Here is an 18,612-nt window from a genome sequence, read left to right on the forward strand (position 1 = left end):
AGGCCTGTGTTTGGGGTGTGCCAGATACTGGCTTTACACATAGCTATTAGGATCAGAGGGGATCGCATGCACAGGTCAAGGAAGCTACATGGCCCCACCCTTTTTTTGTTGTAGGCAAAAGTGGCTCAGTGGAATTCCCACCGTATTGGCTGACCCGGATTCTTCCAGGAGAGGGAAGAGATTTTCTCCCTCTCGCATTAATACTAGAACACGTGGACATCCAAGGAAGGTAAATTAACTTTTTCATGCAGTACATAAACTATGGAACACGCTCCCAAAGGAGGCAATGGTGGCCACAAACTCGAATGGCTTTAAAAGAGGGCATGAGAAATTTATGGAGAAAGCAATCAATGGTTACTAGCTGGGCCATCAGCCCAGTGCCTTCCAACGCCAGCTTTTCTTATTAAAAGACAGGAACAAAAGCAGTATGAATGCATGCCGCTGCTGCCAGGCATGCACACCTGTGTGCACTGCATCATGGGTTATATGGTCTCTGTCCACAGGGGCTGCAACTATTAACTACATGGGGCCCCAGAACCAGCTGTTGGGCCTGCAAGGCTGCTTTGCCCCCAAGCCATGCCCCTGTGCCATACACCTGATGCCAGTTAAGTCTGGCTTGGCCCATATGGAATTTTCAAGCATTGATCAGCAGATGGTTGGCTCCCAACAAAGCCCTGTGGTTTTGCAATTGTAGTTCTTGGGCAAAAAAAACAGGTCACCCAACAACACCTGCACGTCAACTATCTTAACAGGCAACATATTGTGGACTAGAACCTTGTGAATTTGTACACAACAAAACACAAATACACAAAACACACGGGCACCAAAGCAGCAGGGTGATGAAAGTGCAATAATTTATTCATGTGAACACCATCTGTGAAGTCTCGGATTTGGCGGTAAGTAAGGAGACATGCCCCACTCCGTTACAGAAAACAGATGGGGAGGAGTGGGGGGGGGAGAGAACAGAGCAAGCAAACTCCATTTAAGTGCAGAGGCTCATGGGCAGAAGTTGGCAAAGTGAAGCAGAATCCAGGCCAGCTTGCATTTCTCCCTATTACCATGCAGGGCGGAGGAAGAGGAGGAAGGCTCTTAATCCACCTCTTCGATGGTGGGGCCTGAAGAGCCACCGCCAGCTCCTCCGGCTCCTGGGAAGCCCCCGGGCATCCCACCCGGCATGCCCCCGGGCATGCCCCCTGCCCCTTGGTACAGCTTGGTAATGATGGGGTTGCAGACGTTCTGCAGCTCCTTCTGCTGGTGCTCATATTCATCCTTTTCCGCCATCTGGGTGAGACAAGGAAAGAAGAGGTGCGATACCGTTAAGGATATTCTGAACTTTAACAAGCTCATCTTTCGTTTCCCATTCTAACAACAGATTGTAGATTTTAGATAGTAAGTTTTTCTTTGTTTTGTAAAAGTCCTTTTCAAATTGTGAGCTTTGGTCCGGGGAAAACCATTTTTCCTGTTTGTTTTAAACGTTTCATACAATAGATGATATTGTAACCTGTCTGTAACATGGCTCCTTACATTTTCTATTGATTTCAATTAAGCCCCCCCCCCCCTTCTGTAAAGTGTAGCAATTCCCTGTAAGTTGCCCATTGTCTTTCCATATTAACTCTCTTTATTGCAATAACCTCAATGGGAGAGAGCCACAGAGGTGTTTTCCTTTCCAGCAAATTTTGATATTCTTCCCAAACGCTATACAAATGCTTCCTTAGAATATGGTTCATAAAGCCTTTATAGATTTTCGCCTTCCCATACCCCAAGGCATGCATGCCAGCCTTATTATTCAATGGATTATTGGATTATTGAATGGTTTAGTTCATGTAAAATATGCAGGGATGTATGGCATGCAAAATGAACCACCGAAAGAGAAGGGAAGTTATTGATTTAAGGTTGTTTAAATGAATATTTTGAAATGTAATTTAGAAAATTTAACAAAAATTGTGTGTGTATACACACACACACAAAATCCTCAGCCAGTTCCCCCCTCTACGACAGATCAAAAGGATGTATGCTTTGGTGTTTTGCTCCTTCAGGAAGAGACACTGATTTCTCTGTCCTTCCTTAGCAGCTAGCACTCTCCCCAGGAAACCATGTTTCAGCAAAGTTAGATTTGGCTTTTCAGCCAATCTGCAAAGGGGAAGATCTATATTACGCCAAACTTATGCTCCATCACTCGGATGCTTTGGCTGCCCTCTAGTGGAAAACAGCTGAACAACAACAACAACCCGCGATTCAAAGGCGAACTCAAAATGCCGCAATAAGGTTCCAACAGAAGTGGAACTGACACGTCACACTTCCACTTGTGCTGTGCCTAGAAAGCATGGGTCTGAGAAATTCTTCCACTGGCCCTGCTCCTTTTCCAAGGAAAGATCAGCGATATAGCAGAACAAACGGGAATCTGGGGGAAACCCGAATTGCATTTGCTCCGATTGAGCGCTCAACAGCGCTTTTCCCTTGTGGGGGAGCAGTGGAACAAGAGAAAACATAAGCCCTAGGTTACAATTCCCAGGAAAACCTGCAGAGAAGCCATGTTGCATCTATAGCAGTAAACAAAGCCTCGCTCGCCTGTAGTTTGCTGTGCTATACCAAGGCAACTAAGGTTGTTTATCACTGGAGATCTGAAATCCTGTAAAAAAAACCCCTCCTCTGCCATCACACATTGCTTTACTGCAGGCAAGGGGGAGCACTGTGGCCCTGCAGAAGTAGCTCCCACTACCTCTAACTGTTACCCATCTGGCAAGGGTATCTGATGGGAGCTGGAGTCATAGAAGCATAGTGTCAGTTAGAAGGGACCCCAAAGTTCATTTAGCCCAACTCCCTGCAATGCAGGAATCTCTCAACTACAGCATTCACGACAGATAAACATCCAACCTCTGCTAAAAAAAAACCTCCAAGGGAGAAGAGCCCACAACACACAAAGTGCTGCAGGTTCCTCAACCTCGCATTAGCATTTTGATTATTATTTATTAAATCTGTATACCGCCCTTCACCCGCAGATCTCAGTGCGGTTCACAATGTAAAACTGCAATATAAAAACCGCAAAATACGTAGTAGAAATAAGAACCGAACCTCCTTGATTACTTGCAGTATGTGCCTCATTAAGTCCTATTTACCTTAACTTCCCCCTCCTGCCTCATTGTGGCTTCTTTTCCAAACAGGAAGTACATTTCAAGACAAGTACCGCCGCTGCTCACGCCCTTTGCAAGCTCACCTGGTTCCTGTCCAGCCAAGAAATGACCTCGTTGCACTTGTCCAGGATCTTCTGCTTGTCCTCCGGGGACAGCTTGTCCTTGAGCTTCTCGTCTTCCGCCGTGCTCTTCATGTTGAAGGCCAGGGACTCCAGGGAGTTCTTGGCCGTGATCTTCTCCCTCTGGATCTCGTCCTCAGCCTTGTACTGCTCTGCCTCTTGGACCATGCGCTCAATCTCCTCCTTGCTCAGGCGGCCTGCGGCACAAGAGAGAAGCCACACAGGTCAGTGGCAAACTACTAAGCCGGTGGGGGGGCTGTCTGCAGGTTATCTAGATGTTGTCTGGATTCCTACCCTCCCCAGCCAACATGGCCAATGCTCAAGGATGGTAGGAGCTGGGACACAGCAATTGTGCCACAGGTGTCCCCATGCCTGCTCCAAATATACTGATGCTGACTGGATGACAAGAGACACATCACTGTACTGCATGCCAAAATCCAGCCATTACACTAACATTCACTGGATCCCAATCAATAAAACTTATGGGTCATCCACACCTCTGTTTCTCCCATGATTTCTTTTTAAAAAGTTTTTATTTATACTTTTCAAGTTTATACATTTCATTAGTTTTACAATCAATTTAACATTTCAATGTTTGACTTTCTTCCCCCTCTTTCTGCAGTTCCTTAAATTTATTTTTTAACATCTGCATATCCAAACTCATTTAATTTGCTCCTTTAATTATCGCCTTTAAATATATACTCTTATGAAACTGCAGATTGTTACAATAATCCTGGCAATGTTTCTACCTGTTTGCAATTTATCTGTAAATACTCAATAAACCATTTCCATTCTTTTATAAATTCCCCCCTGATTTCTAGTCCTGGGTTTGAGTTGGTTCTTTTTCCTTTAATCTGCAGAAAACCCAGTGGACATTTGTTCCAAATCAGCAGTAAACAGGGGGGTTTCCCAGGGAAAGTGGCAGGACAAAAAAAAAAGAAAGACAGAAAAAGAACCTCAGACCCGTGACTAGAAATCTTGTGGGAAAGAGAAGTGCGGATGAGCACATTTAACCCTCCAGACTATAACTGAAACAAATCTGGCTGCATTCAGGCAGCACTTCATTCTGTCTTCCCCCATGCTTCCTAATTCCCACATGTATTTAGGCGCCAGGCAAAAACATTCCCTCTTCTCCCAGCCCTTTGGCTAATAAAACCCTCTATGGCCTTCTAAATTTTGTGTGTGTGTGTGTGTGTGTGTGTGTTACTACGCTACGCATTTTTGTGCTTTGATATGGTAAGACGCGCTGTGACCCTCGGACAAAGAAATTTCATTAATAATAATAATATCGCTTGGTTTATTCATTTGCAGATCTTCACTCCCTATTCCACTGGGCTACTAGAGAACAAAAAAATTCAAACCTTCAATGGAATCCAAGCAGAGTTGGCACATTGGCCTGTTTGGGGCATATGTGCTGGTGTTGATTGGGTGCCCAGATTAGCAACCACAGGGATGTGTTGTGACGGGCAAGAGCCTATAGCTGCTGTGCCCGCCCCCCTTCGGCCAGCGTACTCACCCTTATCGTTGGTGATGGTGATCTTATTCTCCTTGCCAGTGCTCTTGTCCACGGCCGAGACGTTGAGGATGCCGTTGGCATCTATGTCGAAGGTCACTTCGATCTGGGGGACGCCGCGAGGAGCAGGGGGGATGCCCGTCAGCTCAAACTTGCCCAGCAAATTATTGTCTTTGGTCATGGCACGCTCTCCCTCGTATACCTATTTGCAGAAGGTGGGGTGGGGTTCAGAGGAAGGAAGGAGAACACCAGGAGGTTAGAAAGCAAAGGTTGGTTCTCCCAACGCAACCACACCATGCAAGAAACTATGTGTGCATCCTTCGAGCAACTACACAAAACCCCCCTTCGCTTCAGTCAACTGAGTCTGTGCCATTGTTTTGGCAATGCTCGGCCTGCTAAATGCAACGCTCAGCCAACATCCCATAATGCTCCCTTGCCATGGTCACAGTCACCCCCCTTTACCTGAATGAGCACCCCAGGCTGGTTGTCTGAGTATGTGGTGAAAGTCTGGGTCTGCTTGGTGGGGATGGTTGTGTTGCGCTTGATGAGGGCGGTCATCACCCCGCCAGCCGTCTCGATTCCCAGGGACAGAGGTGTGACGTCCAGCAGCAGCAGGTCCTGCACGTTTTCGGACTTGTCCCCACAGAGGATGGCAGCCTGGACAGCTGTGGGGGAGAAGAGCAACGCAGGTGGTGATGGAGCAGTCAAGCCAACAGACAGGAATTTAGGCCTGATCTAGCAGGCTCGTCTTATGCTCTTAAGAAGACAACCAGTTTCTCTCCAGTCGTGACCACTGGCCGTTCCAAAGCCCTCCTGAGTTTCCTCCAACCTTGGAGAAATTTTGTAAGACCACTTTGCAGAACTGTAGCTCTGTGAGGGAAGCAGCAATCTCCCAAAAACTCCTAGCACCCTTTGTTAGTTGGCATTTCTAGCGCAAAAAGTATGAATCTGATGTGTAGAGATCTTTCCTATTCTAATTAATTCAAGAGCGTTCTGGAAGCTTTGTGTGAAAGAAACAAGCAAAAGGTTTGTGATGTTTGAGTTATTCCTTCAGAGAAGCTGAGTACAACTGGCTTAAAATTGATTCTCTTATCTCTTCTGTCAAGGTCATGCCGACTATAAAAACAGGCCAGGAGGAGCCTGGGTTTCACCTTCTGTCTTTCTTTCCTTCTGGCGTGGTGTTCTGTACACAGTATGCTTAGTGTTAAGGCTTTAGTCTTATTATAAGTTATTGTAAGTTAAAGTTAAGTCTGCGGCAACTGGATTTCTTATGGACTGAACGTATTGGATTTGTGACCATTATGCTCGTTTCCCTCAGCAGCAGTAAAGCTCTGCTGAATGAAATATTAATTGCCTCTGGACTATTAATCCTGCAACATGTTTAAGCTTTTACTCTGCTAACTGTATGTTGGGATTCGACTCTGGATCAATACTGAGTAGAATTCCATGACACCCTTAACCAACTACAACCCCCAGGGTGCTTTGGGGGAGGCCATGGCTGCTTAAAGGGGTATTGTAGTGCTGGGTGTGGTAAAAAGATATAATGAGGACACCTCCTGGAAGATCAGAAGAATTACAACCTGCTTCTGTCCTGATGGGGCAGGTGGAAGCCAACGCGATTCTATCAGCATTCCCAAACGGTACTATCAACACTAGACTTTTAATGCTTTGTAGAATTACATTGAATACTGCATCCCTAGAAGCCAGGCGTGAAACGTGGCCCTCCAAGAATCTCTATCTGGTCCTTGGGACAGTGCCCAGGCCACAGCCTTTGCTGGCCCCATTTCTGCCTGGCTAGAAATGTATCCTTGGACCCTGCTGACGCTTCTTGCTTTCCTGGTGGGAGTGCGAAGAAACCTCTGGCTTCCACTTGACTGGAGTGTCACCCACTGATCACAGGTAGAGTCACGGCTCAGGACCATATGAACCAACCCAGACCCTGTGAGAGGTCTGGAGGTCAGCAACACAAGGGCCTTTTCTGCGGTGGCTCCCTGTTTATGGAATGCTCTCCCCTGGGAGGCCTGCCGGACACCTTCACAACATATATTTAGGTGGCGATGGAAAAAGTTTCTCTTCAGCCAGGCCTTGAACTAGTTAACATTATATATCCTGTTAACATGTTTGTGGAAAGGGGGTTATTAGTTTGGTCTTGTTTTTGTTATGTATTTTGCGTTTTTATTTTGTGAACCGCCTCAGGATCTTTGGATGAGGGGAAGTATACAGATTTAATACAGTGGTACCTCGTGTTACGGACGGAATCCATTCCAGAGGCCCGTCCGTAATGTGAAATGCCCACAACTCGAAGCGCTGCGTCTGCACTGGCGAGCTTTGGCACTTCTGAGCATAGCGCAATTCTGCGCATGCACGAGTGGCGAAACCGGGAAGTAACCCGTTCCGGTACTTCCGGGTTGCCGTGTGACGTAACACGAAAAGGCACAACATGAAGCACACACAACATAAGGTATGACTGTAAATGATAAAGGGGTTAAACGTCTTGCTTCACCCACTCAAGCCTCTGGCCCCACCCTTGACTGGCATGCAGCTCTTTGATTGACAAAGGTTCACCACCCTTTGCTCAATACTTCATTGCCCTTTCTTTGGTATGCAGCGCGGTCGGTTGAGTAGCAAATCCAGATTGACTGCTTCACCCTTCCAACACCAGCGTGAACGTTAAGAAGAGCTTGGCTGCTGAATCAGCCCAGTGGCCCATCTAATCTAGAATCCTGTTCTCACAGTGTCCAACCAGAAGCTTATGGGAAACCCAGTGCTGTTTTTCTAGAAAAAGTGGTGCCAGAACTCACCCTGCACCCCTCCCTCATTGTCTTAGAATGGCAGTAGTGCTCACGAGAGATGCCGGGACTGAGTTCCTGCGAGTTCCGGCTGAAAAAAAGCCCTGTGGGGAAACCCCAAGCAGGAAGCTGAGGATACCAGACCTCGCACCATCTGAGGTTTCCAGCAGCTGGGAGAGGCAAGCATGCTACTGAATACCAACAACTGAGGCAGAATGCATCCATCAGGGTTAGCGGGCAAAGCCAGGCATCTGCTCAGGCCCCAATAACTGGCAGAGGGCCCTCTTCTTATTTTTCAGGAGGCAACTTAAGATGGTTAGATGATGGAAACCAGCTGCCTCAGAAAAGCTGCAGCAGTTATGGGAGAGGAGAGACTATGGGTCCCCTGCAGAGACCTGGGTTCCTGGAATGTACCTAAGAACACCAACCCCTGATATCAACAGCACTGCCTGCAGGAGTGGGCAAAAGGTTTTATCTACTAGTCCAGCATCATGTTCTCAGAGGGGCCAGCCAGATGGGAAGCCCAAAAGCAGCACCCGCACTCTCTCCTGCCGTTTTCAGCAATTATTATTCTGTCTCTGACAGAGGAAGGCAAAACTTAGCCATCGGGCTTCTCCCCACTTGTGTTTCCTAGAAGGCTGTCATTTCTGTTCTGGCAAAATACAGGACAGGGCGGCTGGGGGCGATTCCCCACCCCCATCTGGTGCTGCAGTGGCTTCAAAGCAATCCATTAAAATCTACTGCAGCCTAACCAGGTGGCCCCCTCTGGAATTTGTCACACACACACACACCTGTCCATCTTTCTGGGCTACATGAACCTTTCACACACCCTTTCCAACGCGTGCATTTGGAAAGGATCCCTAACTTGGCACTGAGAGAGAAGAACCTGAAATACGGGACAGAACCGTATCAATACAGGACGTAGCATTTTATATCAAAGTATGAGAAAATCCTGCATTATAACAGGACAGGTGGCAACCCTCGTTTCCTAGCAACCGGCATTCTGAGGCCTACCACCTCTGGCAAGACTCTCTTACCTGCGCCATAGGCCACTGCTTCATCAGGGTTGATGCTCTTATTGAGTTCCCTGCCATTGAAGAAGTCCTGCAGGAGCTTCTGGATCTTGGGGATGCGGGTGGAGCCACCAACCAGCACAATGTCGTGCACCTGAGACTTATCTAGCTTGGCGTCCCGCAGGGCCTTCTCCACGGGCTCCAGGGTGCCCCGGAAGAGGTCGGCGTTCAGCTCCTCAAAGCGGGCCCGGGTGATGGAGGTGTAGAAGTCTATGCCCTCGTAGAGGGAGTCGATCTCAATGGAGGCCTGGGTGGAGGAGCTGAGGGTGCGCTTGGCCCGCTCGCAGGCGGTGCGCAACCTCCGGACCGCCCGCTTGTTGTCCGTGATGTCCTTCTTGTGCTTGCGCTTGAACTCTGACACAAAGTGGTTCACCATGCGGTTGTCAAAGTCCTCGCCGCCCAGGTGGGTGTCGCCAGCCGTTGATTTCACCTCAAAGATGCCGTCCTCAATGGTCAGGATGGAGACGTCGAAAGTGCCGCCGCCCAGGTCAAAGATGAGGACGTTGCGCTCGCCGCCAACCTGCAGGAAGGATGGACCAGCAACATGTAAGAAGAACCGTGGCCTGTTTTGGGTGGAATTCCAGTACCTTCAACCAAAACTAAACACACAAACACAAATTCCACCACTTAACCATGAACCAAAGAACAGGACTCAATTGCAGACCTGAGCTTGGATTATTGTCAGGATTCTCTCAGAAGATTGCTGGGAACTGTAGTTTTTGTGATAGCCCTTAGGACCACGTTCGTATCAAACATGTAAAGCACTCTGATACCCCGTTAAATTATTCCCCCAAATAATTCTGGCACCTGCAGTTTGCCAAGGGTGCTGCGAGTTTTTCAGAGACCCCACTCTCTCTCAGAGAGTTAGAGCTCCCAGAGTTCCTTGGGAAGAGGGATTAAAAGTGCACCGGGAATTGTAGTTCTGGGAGGGGTATAGGTTGGTCTCCTGTCAGCACCCTTAAACTGCAATTCCCAGAATTCTTTGGGAATTGAAAGTGCTTTAAAAGTACGAATTCGACCCAAGAACTTTCTGGGATCTTCTTGCCTAGAAGCGAGGGAAACCTGTGGTCCTCCAAGCTGTTGCTGGGACTCTCACTCTCATCAGCCCCGGCCAGCATGGCCAAGGGTCAAGAACAGTGTGAGTTGTAGTCCAGCAACACCAAGGGGTCACAGGCAACCCTGCTCACGGAACCTAAGTGTTGTGTCCTCTTCCCTGCATTTCACTGTCCCAGGCTTAGTCCAAACCTAGCAACATGGGGGAGGGTGGCAGTGAAACCCCTCCTGACCTTTTTGTCCAGGCCATACGCTATGGCAGCTGCTGTGGGCTCGTTGATGATGCGGAGGACGTTGAGGCCCGAGATGGTGCCGGCGTCCTTAGTGGCTTGTCGCTGGGAGTCATTGAAGTAGGCCGGGACTGTAATGACGGCATTGGCAATAGTCTGTGGTGGAAAGAGGGAGAAAGAATGGGAATTAGATGACTGCTCTTGCACCCATTTTGTTGGTGGTGGTGGTGGGTATTTTGTTGAAGGTAGAGAAAAGAAAGGGGGAATTCAAATTCGCCTCATAGTCCTTTGCCTCTCCCACTCAACATTCCAAGCTTTTCTTTTGTAAAAGGCCCAGAATCAATCCCGAGCACTGCCAAAAAGACCCAGAACCAGTGTACTGGAATTCTGGAGAGCAGCTGCAGGTCTAATATATAGACCAGAGCTTCCTGTCACCATTGCTCCCCAGTCATAACTAAACCAAAGTACAGTCTTACCTCGGTTTTCAAACAGCTTAGTTCTCGAACGTTTTGGCTCCCGAATGCCACAAACCCGGAAGTGACTGTTCTGGTTTGCGAACTATTTTTGGAAGCCGAACATCCGACGGGGCTTGCGATTGGCTGCAGGAGCTTCCTGCAGCCAATCAGAAGCCGCGCTTTGGTTTCCGAACATTTTGGAAGTTGAACGGACCTCCGGAACGTATTCCGTTCGACTTCCAAGGTACGACTGTACTTGAAAAGGCAACTGCTCACTTTCACTCCTTTCCACTTACAATTCATTCCCTTCCAGCTAGAATTTAAGACTGTATGCTCCTTGTGGCAGAGATCTATCCTTTTGTTTACAAGTCTCCACAAAGTGTGGTTGGCACCGATAGCACAGCGGGCCAAATCTTTTCATTTCTCCCACCCTAGGACCAACTTTAACAGTCGGCGGGTTAACACACCTGATGCCAGAGGAAGATTCTGAACATTTCAATGCCGTTTTGGTGATTTATCACATTTCAAATTCGGATACACAAAACACTCTTCTCCCACTACATTGTGGAATTTGGCTTTCATGATGTGTTTTGCTCTCGTTTTTCTATATTACCCATTCTACATCTATTTGGAAAACACCGCCTCTGTACTGATCTGGTGTTTCATAACTTTGATTACGGAGTTTACTTTTCCGAACTTTTCATCTTACATTATTTTTTTAAAAAAATAAAAGCTTTATAAAAATAATCTGGCATTAAGAAGATTGAACCCTCCACTGACCAAGCTGGTGAGAGGAGTTTTCAGTCCTGTTGGCTGCAGGGGTTTCCTCCATTAGCACATTCCCAGCAGGATTGAACCCTACTCCTTGCCCATCCGGGTGAACTTGTTGACACTTGCAAGCTTCTTTTCTCCAGCTCTGGAGGGTAGGACTCGAACCAATGGCTTTGAGTTACAAAAAAGGAGATTCCGACTAAACATCAGAAAGAACTTTCCGACAGTAAGAACTGTTTGACAGGGGAACAGACCCCCACAAGAGGTGGTGGGACTCTCCTTCCTTTTAAGCAGAGGTTGGATGGCCATCTGTCATGGATGCTTTAGCCAAGATTTCTGCATTGCAGGGGGTTGGGCCAGAGGACTCTCATTATCCCTTCCCAAAGCTACAGTTCTGTGATTCTATGAACTGGAACCCCCTGGCAAGCCCAAATTTGCCCACAAGCCAAAGGTTCAACCACCCCACTGGCATAAGCAATAATCCTTCACTGCAGCTGGAGCCAACATCCCTCACGCTACCCACCTTGCCCAGGTAGGCCTCTGCAATTTCCTTCATCTTGGTGAGGACCATCGACGAGATCTCCTCGGCGTAGAAGGACTTTGTCTCCCCTTTGTACTCCACCTGCACCTTGGGACGACCCCCGTCGTTGATGACCTGGAAGGGCCAGTGTTTCATGTCCGAATGGACCACGGGATCGTCGAAACGGCGGCCGATAAGGCGCTTGGCATCTGGGAAAAGGAGAGGCAGGGAAACAGTAATGAGATCTTCCAAGGAATAACAGCTTCCCTCAGGGAGCTAAGAGATGAGTAAGTCAAGAGCTCCATTATTCACATGCACTTAATCCACGTTCCCCTTCCAGGCGCTCCATGCCAGCAGGGAAAAAAGTGGGCAAAGCAAGAAATGTAAATTTTACCTACGCAAACGAGGCTAATTTCTACATACCCCTCTCTATCCTCCCTCCAGGGGTTGCTTCAGAAAAGCCTGTGACTCCTGAGGGAAGGGGACCCCAAACCAAGAAGTCTGTGCCATCAGCTGCTTCAATCTCTGTTGCCTCTGGCCCCATCCACCCCTGGAAAGCGACCCCCTGGGAGGTTGCATAAGGAATTTGTGCTTTCAAGCTAACACACCTGGTCAGCTGTTATCTAAATCAGCCAGCACTAGAATAAAGCCATCCATGAGATTGAGGTTGAATCCTGACAAGTAGTACTGTTTTTGGGGGACAGGGGGTGAGCTGGTGTGGAGGACTCCCTGGTCCTTAATGGGGTAACTGATGCGCAAAAGGACCGGGTGCACAGCCTGGGAGTCATTTTGGACTCACAGCTGTCCATGACGGCACAGGTCAAATTTGTGTCCAGGGCTCCATCTGATACGCAGGCTGAGACCCTACCTGCCCGCAGACTGTCTCGCCAGAGTGGTGCATGCTCTGGTTATCTCCCACTTGGACTAATGCAATGCGCTCTACGTGGGGCTACCTTTGAAGGTGACCCGGAAACTACAACTAATCCACAATGCGGCAGCTAGACTGGTGACTGGGAGTGGCCGTTGAGATCATATAACATTAGTCCTGAAATGTACACTGGCTCCCAGTACATTTCCGAGCACAATTCAAAGTGTTGGTGCTGACCTTTAAAGCCCTAAATGACCTTGGCCTAGTATACCTGAAAGAGCATCTCCACCCCCATTGTCCAGCCCAGAAACTGAGGTCCAGGTCTGAGGGCCTTCTGCAGTTCCTTCCCTGCGAAAAGTGAAGTTACAGGGAACCAGGCAGAGGACCTATTCAGTAGTGGCGCCCACCCTGTGGAACACCCTCCCATCAGATGTCAAGGAAATAAACAACTATTTGACTTTTAGAAGGCATCTGAAGTCAGACCCATTTAGGGAAGTTTTTAATGTTTCATGTTTCATTGTGTTTTTAATATTCTGTTGGGAGCCACCCAGAGTGGCTGGGGAGGCCCGGCCAGATGGGCGGGATATAAGTAATAAATTTATTATCCTCCTCCTCTTCCTCCCAAAGGATCTCCCTGGGAGGATGCAGCGGGGTCCCTCAGCCCTCAGATGGAACTTATCACCCCTCCAGATGGCGTGGCAAGGCCGGGTGGCCAGTTCTTACCAAAGACGGTGTTGGTGGGATTCATGGCCACTTGGTTCTTGGCGGCATCGCCGATAAGGCGCTCTGTGTCCGTGAAGGCCACGTAGCTGGGGGTGGTGCGGTTGCCCTGGTCGTTGGCGATGATCTCCACCTTGCCATGCTGGAAGACGCCCACACATGAGTAGGTGGTCCCCAAATCAATGCCGACAGCTGGACCCTTGGACATTTTGGCTGCAAGGGGGAAGGCGACACACCGGTGACGTCAATGCAAGAAGAGACAACAGCCCATTTATTGCTTAAACATGCAGAAAAGTGTACTGGAGTTCAGCAGCATCTGTCAGAGATCCCGCCATGTGTGCAAAACATCTGCATTGGCTGCGGCCCCCTGCTAGAAGCTTTGGGGAACGCACTAGACAAGGCTCTGGGGAAAATTTAACCCAGACATAATCCAACAAAATCTTTCCAGGGGACCACAATGCAAACCGGCTACCGCTGCTCACGTGCAAGAATCTTGGACATGCTTGCAGGAGTCATTATGCCAAAATTTCCTCCTCTCCCCCTGCCCCCCCCAAAAGCATTAGGATCCTTCAGCTCCCAAGTAGGGAGACTAGGATGACGCAGGGAGATCGGCATTAATGGGCTGGCTTAAAACCCCAGCAATAGTCTGATGCGAGATCGCTTTTTGCAGAATGCAGACCAGAGAAATCACACTGCATTGGATCCATTGCTACAGCTTGGAAGACTGAGGAACCTCCGAGTATCCTGGTGGATCTTTAGGATCAAATACCAAAAAGCGTCCCTATTGGTAAAGAACAAGGTAACAGGCAACTTTCCATGCCCAAAAGAATGAGACCATCACCAACATTACTTTATGTACTGCCATGCTCATGAAACTGAAATTGCTTCACTGTGTGGCAAGCGTCTTATGAGAGCTTAAGGGGAAGTCGCCACACCAAAAACTCAGAGGTTACAGTTCGTTATAGCACTGGCTCTTCCTGTACCGCTCCTAGCACAGCACATGCTGGAAGCAGTATTGGAAGAACCCCAGAGCCACGTGAGCTGGAAATCAGAAAGCTGGCAGCAGATCTATTTCAGAGAATCAGAGCTGGAAGGGACCACGAGGGTCATCTAGTCTAACCCCCTGCAATGCTGGAACCTTTTGCCCAACATGGGGCTCGAACCCACAACCCTGAGATAAAGAGTCTCATGCTCAACCGACTGATAAAGCTATTTAGAGCTAAAGGAAAAAAAGATGATAAAGCTATTTAGAGCTAAAGGGGAAAAAGAAAAAAAAAGTCTGCTTCCAAGATGCAGACTAGACCTTGTAGGGTGCTCTGCACATGCTCAGGGGCACTCTGTAGCCGGCTTGCCAATGCACAGCGCAGCCCCAGTGGTAGAAGAGCACCAACTTCCAGACAAGCTGGCTTCTAAACAGAGAGAGCAAAGATGGCACGTGGTTACAAAGAGCAGTAGGGAGAAGCAATCTCAGCTGCAAATGAAAAACATAGCAGGAGATCTGAGGTGCTCCCCCCCCCCCAAGCACCACTCCTAGCAGCTCCTACTGGAGGGTTAGGTAAGAAACATTGGGACTTGGCTGCAGCCAAGAAGGATCTGCTTTCAGATTAAGCCCTGCAGTTCAGAAGTCATGGTGTGGGGGTCCAAGAACGGGCAGTAGTTAAGCCAAACAGTACTGGGTCCTATTCTCGGCTTCAGGGCATGCTTGGCAGGGCTGCTGGCAGTCTGAAGGGCACAGCTGTTGCTCAAGATCAGATTATATTAAAAAAACTACACACACCAGTGGCCAACTCTGCCCCAGGTCGTAAAGGCGGGGTGGGGTGGGGGTGGAGACAGCCGTTTGGGGCTGGGCGGCTGGACTTTGCAAGAGTCTCGCGCCATGCTGCACGCTCTCCCTCCTTAGCCTGTAAAGATTTTTCGAGAACTCTGCTACAGGGAGGGCTCCTAGACTGCGGAGGAGCAGAAGACGGCTGCAGTGAGCCAAGCCAAGAAACCGCAACAGGCGAAGGAGCTCAGAAACCCTCCGTCCTTCTCGCTCCCCAAGAAAGCCTCTGCTCCAGGACCACCCTCTGAGGAAAAAAACACCCCCATTAGACTCCCCTTCCTTTCCTGGAGCTTTTTTTTAAAAAACCAAAACCAACCCCCGGAGTGCTAACCATAGCTGTCAACTTTTCCCTTTTCTTGTGAGGAATCCTATTTGGAATACGGGAATTTCCCTTTAATAAAGGGAAACGTTGACAGCTATGCTGCTAACTTTTCCACACACACACCCCCCCAGATCCTAAATACCTAGAGAGGCAAAGTGTCAGGGTTTCAGCAGAGTCCTCCAATCTATTTTGAAGCAATTCCCAGTTTAGGGAACAACGTGGAGTGCCTCTGGGCATAGTTAAGAGTGTGTTCCTCTCATTTAAGTCTCATCCGCCTCCAGACATCTGGGTTTTCTTTTAGGGTGGGTGTGTGTGTGTCCTTTTATGCCAGTAGATTTGAGCCTCAGAACCACAGGTGGCAGGCAGCGTTTAGGGAAAGGATGGGGAACCTGTGGCCCCACGGATGCAGCAGAACTACAACTCCCATCTTCCTCGGAGCTGATGGGAGTTGTAGTCCCATGATTCTTGTGGCTTGGAGTGAAGCTAGGCCTGAGGAAATCCAGGTTCAAATCTCCAATCAGCTACAAGGTGACCCGGTAATCTCAAGCAAATCACTCTCCAGAGGAACACAAGGTGCTGCCTTTCTCCTGACCATCGAGTGCCAATCTGTCTACACTGGCTGGCAGCACCTCTCCAGGGTTTCAAAATGGGAGTCTTTCCAAGTCCTACTGGAGGTGCCAGAAATTGAACCCAGGGCCTTCTGCACAAGAAGCAGATGCTCTGTCCCCTGACCTACAGCTCTTAAAAATCAGTACTGAATGGGACACGCACACTGGACAACAACCTCTTGCAGTATATGCTAAGCTCCTGAAACAAGGCCCTATGTTATTTTACATAAAATATTTCTGCCAGGTCGAAGGAGGCACACACCTACGTCCCACCATTTGACGCTTCTTTTGAACACCAGAAACCTATGCTTTTATGCTCTTGAGGCACAAAAATGTGTCCCCTTGCTTTATTCCAAGTGCAGATCGTTCCAAAGCAGTAGTTAGGACACATGAACAGCCAATGTTTGCAGATGCAGTCTTCTGGGCAGCCAGCCAAGCCTAGGAATATCCCCAGAAGAGTAGAGGAAAAACTACTCTAAACACATTTAATTGGAAACTCCCATTTCCCTTCCAGAAAAAAAGGCGCGTGTTCACACCTCCTGGGCAGCCAGTTTCCATTGGCTCCATTATTATTTTTTGTGGGGAGGGGGGAGCTATCCTACCAGGCTCTACGCCCCACCCACCCGTGGCAACCCCAAAGAAGGCAAAGTCAGACAGGCACCTGAGGAAACCAAACACTCCACCCCTTTCAAGTCCCTTCCAAGAGGTTTTAAGTGCGCTTGTCATGCACTCTGAATTCACCCAAATTAAGCTACGATCTAAGCAATAGCCAGCTTTAATCATACACTGAAATCAATGGGCTTAAGCAACCTGGTAGCAAACCTTAAACCCTGTTTACCTGGGAGTAAACTCCATTGAAATCAATAGGACTTACTGCTGAATAGGCATTGTTCGCACTACGCAGTAAGTTGGATATTGCCCTTTGCAAATGAAGCTGTCATATGCAAGTATTCAAAATACTGATTGCACTTGTTGCAGGAAACTTCACCTAACTGAATCCTGTTGCCTTTAAATGAACAGGAACAGCTCTCCTGGCCATCAGTTGGCAACTATTTTTTTTTAAAAAAAATCCGCTTCAGTTCTAACGTGAATTGTAAGAATGTACTTCCAGTGCAATCTAAGATGTACAGCTGTCTGCAGGCAGATGTTATTCAGAAGTACACATCTATTTTAAACTCCTAATTACTCTTTGGGGGGAAAACAACAGTCCAGTGCTCTTTTGAAGAATTGCTACCAGCCAGAACCAATTAGACAGAAAAAGATATGAATCAATCCATACTTTATTTATTTTAAAGATTCCAAACCACGCTAATGGATTCTGGGATGGTGGGTTGTTAGTTATTGTTATTAGTAGCAATACCACCAGAAGGCGCAAGGAGTTAAACCTTGCAAAATAGTCACCAGCCAGTTCAATGGAAGCTGCCCAGAGAACTGCGAGTAACGGGTGTTGTCTGCCTGTAATTTTCCACGGTAAAGCTATAGTGGGCGCTTATATTTAGAGATGGCAAATATCCACCTATTTAAGTTGCTCCAAACTGAATGCCTCAACATCCAACGATGGCGTTCTGGTACTCGCCAACGAAAGCAGAACCCAGGCGTCCGGGCTCAGCGCTACTTTGCACTGAATTAGCTATAAATCCTAAATTCCAGGCACGCCTGCTTGCATTAAGTCCCAGAAAACGTAACTGCGCGATCCTAAGAGGATTTGCAGTCGCACAAGCCGGTCCTACGCATCTGAAGCAAGCCTTCAACAGCGGCCACTCCTAAATTAAAACTGCATATACGGTATAGGATTGCGTTTAGGAACATGCTAGAAATAAAACCCGAGCTGCGTTTGCAAGGGAGCAAGCTTTGCAGAATGATCAATGAGAGCAAGTTCTGAGTTGGAACACGGTAAGGATCCTGTAAATAAAGCGTCTGCAAAGGCCATAAGAAAAAGGATCAGGATCGTAACTTCCGCAGCCCATTCCAAATTAGCGCACACAAAAAAGTGGCGAAAGATGCGTTCGTCGCCCCTCCCCAATTTGGGGTGCTGGCTGGACCCCAAATTCCAGCGACTCGTTTCCAAACGCAACCAACGGCGAAGCTCAGGTCAAGCTCTAGATCCGAACCCGTGTTTTACGCCGCGGTGCAGCAAAGCCACTCTGCACTATGCTCAGGGGCACTCTTGCACTGAAAATGAACCCATCCGCTCCACAACGGAGCTGCAGCAGCCCGAATGCACGCAGCCTCTTCGCTTTCGCGCGGTGCAATCCACAGGAACGACCCGCGCCTGGGGATCCCTCCTGCGAGGATCCCCCGCGATCCTTACTGGAATCCGAGGGAGCCCGCCCCAGACGCCTGGCTGCAAACGCGGGAAAAGTGCGCAGTTGTTGAGAGACGCCAAACTTCTGCTCCCACCCATGCATGCACATAAACAAGCTGCAATACAGCCATATATACCTTATGCAAGATGCAGCCCCTTTTCTTCTGACAGCAACTGGAAATAACAAATGGAAAAATTGCTATCTATATTGAAAGTGCACCGCAGCTGCAAACAACTGGAGAGCGTCGGCACGCGCGCGCCTGCCTGCTACTCCCAGGCTTTATATGCAGATCGCCCTCCCCGCCCCTCTTAT

General features: G+C 48.5%; 1 protein-coding gene across 2 annotated transcripts; it reads right to left on the reverse strand.

Moving 5' to 3' along the window:
- Window positions 1-831: 831 nt before the first annotated feature.
- On the reverse strand, window positions 832-18,612 carry LOC128418376 (heat shock cognate 71 kDa protein-like). Of its 2 annotated transcripts, none has more exons than XM_053397987.1 (9): window positions 18,437-18,612; window positions 13,246-13,455; window positions 11,658-11,863; window positions 9,912-10,064; window positions 8,590-9,145; window positions 5,226-5,428; window positions 4,767-4,965; window positions 3,215-3,447; window positions 832-1,281 (listed from the first exon to the last, which is right to left on the reverse strand). In XM_053397987.1, the coding sequence occupies exons 2-9, from the start codon at window positions 13,448-13,450 to the stop codon at window positions 1,090-1,092; spliced, it is 1,947 nt and encodes a 648-aa protein (XP_053253962.1). In that variant the 5' UTR covers window positions 13,451-13,455; window positions 18,437-18,612; the 3' UTR covers window positions 832-1,089. The 2 variants fall into 2 exon arrangements, with proteins under 2 accessions (XP_053253962.1, XP_053253961.1); XM_053397986.1 differs by lacking the exon at window positions 18,437-18,612 and adding an exon at window positions 18,306-18,402.

Source organism: Podarcis raffonei, chromosome 8 (assembly GCF_027172205.1).
Source record: "Podarcis raffonei isolate rPodRaf1 chromosome 8, rPodRaf1.pri, whole genome shotgun sequence".
Classification (NCBI taxonomy): Eukaryota; Metazoa; Chordata; class Lepidosauria; order Squamata; family Lacertidae; genus Podarcis; species Podarcis raffonei.